Below are 1,564 nucleotides of genomic sequence, written 5' to 3' on the forward strand. Positions count from 1 at the left end.
AGGAAATTTCATTATTACTATTACTGGGGAGGGGGAAAACAAAAAGGGATGATAAAAAGGAAGGGGGGTGGGGATTTCAAGAAAGGGAAAAATATGCGGAAGATAATAATAATAATAATAATAATTTGAAAATTTTTACCTGGAGAATAAAAAAAAAAAAAAAATTTGAAACGAAAAAGTGTTTGATCGATCGATCGATTGATTGATTGACTGATTGACTGACTGATAATATTAATAATAATAATAATAATAAATTCCTTTTTGTAAACAAAAATTTTTCACAAGGAAGAGAGAAAGAAAAAAAAAAAAGTTTTCAAACTGGAATTTTTTTTTTTTTCATTTAACCATCAAAACGTTTGAAATAATATAAAATCGATTGATCGATTACGACGCGAAACGTTTCGATCAATCGATCGATCATTAATCGATGAGAGAATTCAAAGGTGGTCTTTCAAAATTCCTACCCTCCTCCCTTTCTTCATTCGATCCCTCTTATTGTTTTTTTTTAAATGATTTTGTGTCGTGTCGGATAATTTTTATACTTATTATTATTATTATTATTATTATTATTATTATTTGTCTTTGTTTAACACGTTTTACTCTCGTTTTCGATTTTAAAAATTTAATTTCGTAATTTTTAATTAAAATATTAAAAAAAAAAAAAAAAAAAAGTCGTAAAAATTGTGTCAAAAACGTAAAAAAAATAAAATGTCAAAATCGACGAAAAAAAAAATTTGCCTTACGCGTATAAAAACCCGCCGGTAGCCATTTTTTTAAAAACCTGCCACCCCCTCTCCCTTTCCCCTCCCCCTGTCCCTTTGTTTAAAAAAAAAAAATTATTTCCTCTGGAAAAACTTGTTAACTTTTCCCCTCAAAAGAAAATTTCATAATTTATAATTAATTATAAATATGTATATATATATATGTATCAACGCCATAATGGGTATGATTGATAAAAGAAAAATTTCAAAATGGCGGCGATCAAAATGGCGTCGATCGAAATCCGGTTTTTTAAAAAATTTCTTTTTTTTTTATAACGTTATTAATCAGTTAGTATTTACCTTTTTTTTTTGTCGACTTCTCGTTTAAATTAAAAAAATTTAACGTTCGACACATTTATTTCTTTTTTTTTTTAAGGGTATATAAAATTAAAATTCACCCCTTGAGTTATTTAAAAAAAAAGCAGGGGAGGAGGGGGAGGAAGAGGAAAATTTACGATTTTGGTTTAATAACGTTAAGTGCGGTTATATATATGTATTGTTTTTTTTCCTTTTCCTTTTGTTTCCTTTTTCCCTTTTTTCCTTTTTTTTTTTTTTTTTTAACCAAAAGAAGATTTTAATCAATCGAAATGCTTATAATAAAAAATTACGATAGAGAGAGAGAGTGAGAAAGAGAGAGAGAGAGTGAGAGAGAGAGGAAGAGAGAGATCGTGGAAGAAGATTTAAATGTTACGTCATAGAAAAACTGAAAAGATTGTTTTCGAACGGTTTGATTATGCGAACGTGTAAATTTCAACCGTTTTCCGTGTTTGCCGGGGGGTAGAGGGGATGGAGGAGGTGAAGGG

General features: G+C 28.7%; 1 protein-coding gene across 1 annotated transcript in view; it reads left to right on the plus strand.

The window, feature by feature from the left end:
* Nucleotides 1–1,547: 1,547 nt before the first annotated feature.
* Nucleotides 1,548–1,564, plus strand: part of Phum_PHUM325240 (insulin receptor tyrosine kinase substrate, putative) — a gene marked incomplete at both ends in the record, with an annotated part of 3,379 nt that continues 3,362 nt past the window's right edge. Inside the window, one exon of the mRNA XM_002427469.1 lies at nt 1,548–1,556. Coding sequence (XP_002427514.1) covers nt 1,548–1,556 — 9 coding nt within the window. The remainder of the gene's footprint in view (nt 1,557–1,564) is intronic.

Source organism: Pediculus humanus, genomic scaffold (assembly GCF_000006295.1).
Source record: "Pediculus humanus corporis 1103172107734 genomic scaffold, whole genome shotgun sequence".
Classification (NCBI taxonomy): Eukaryota; Metazoa; Arthropoda; class Insecta; order Psocodea; family Pediculidae; genus Pediculus; species Pediculus humanus.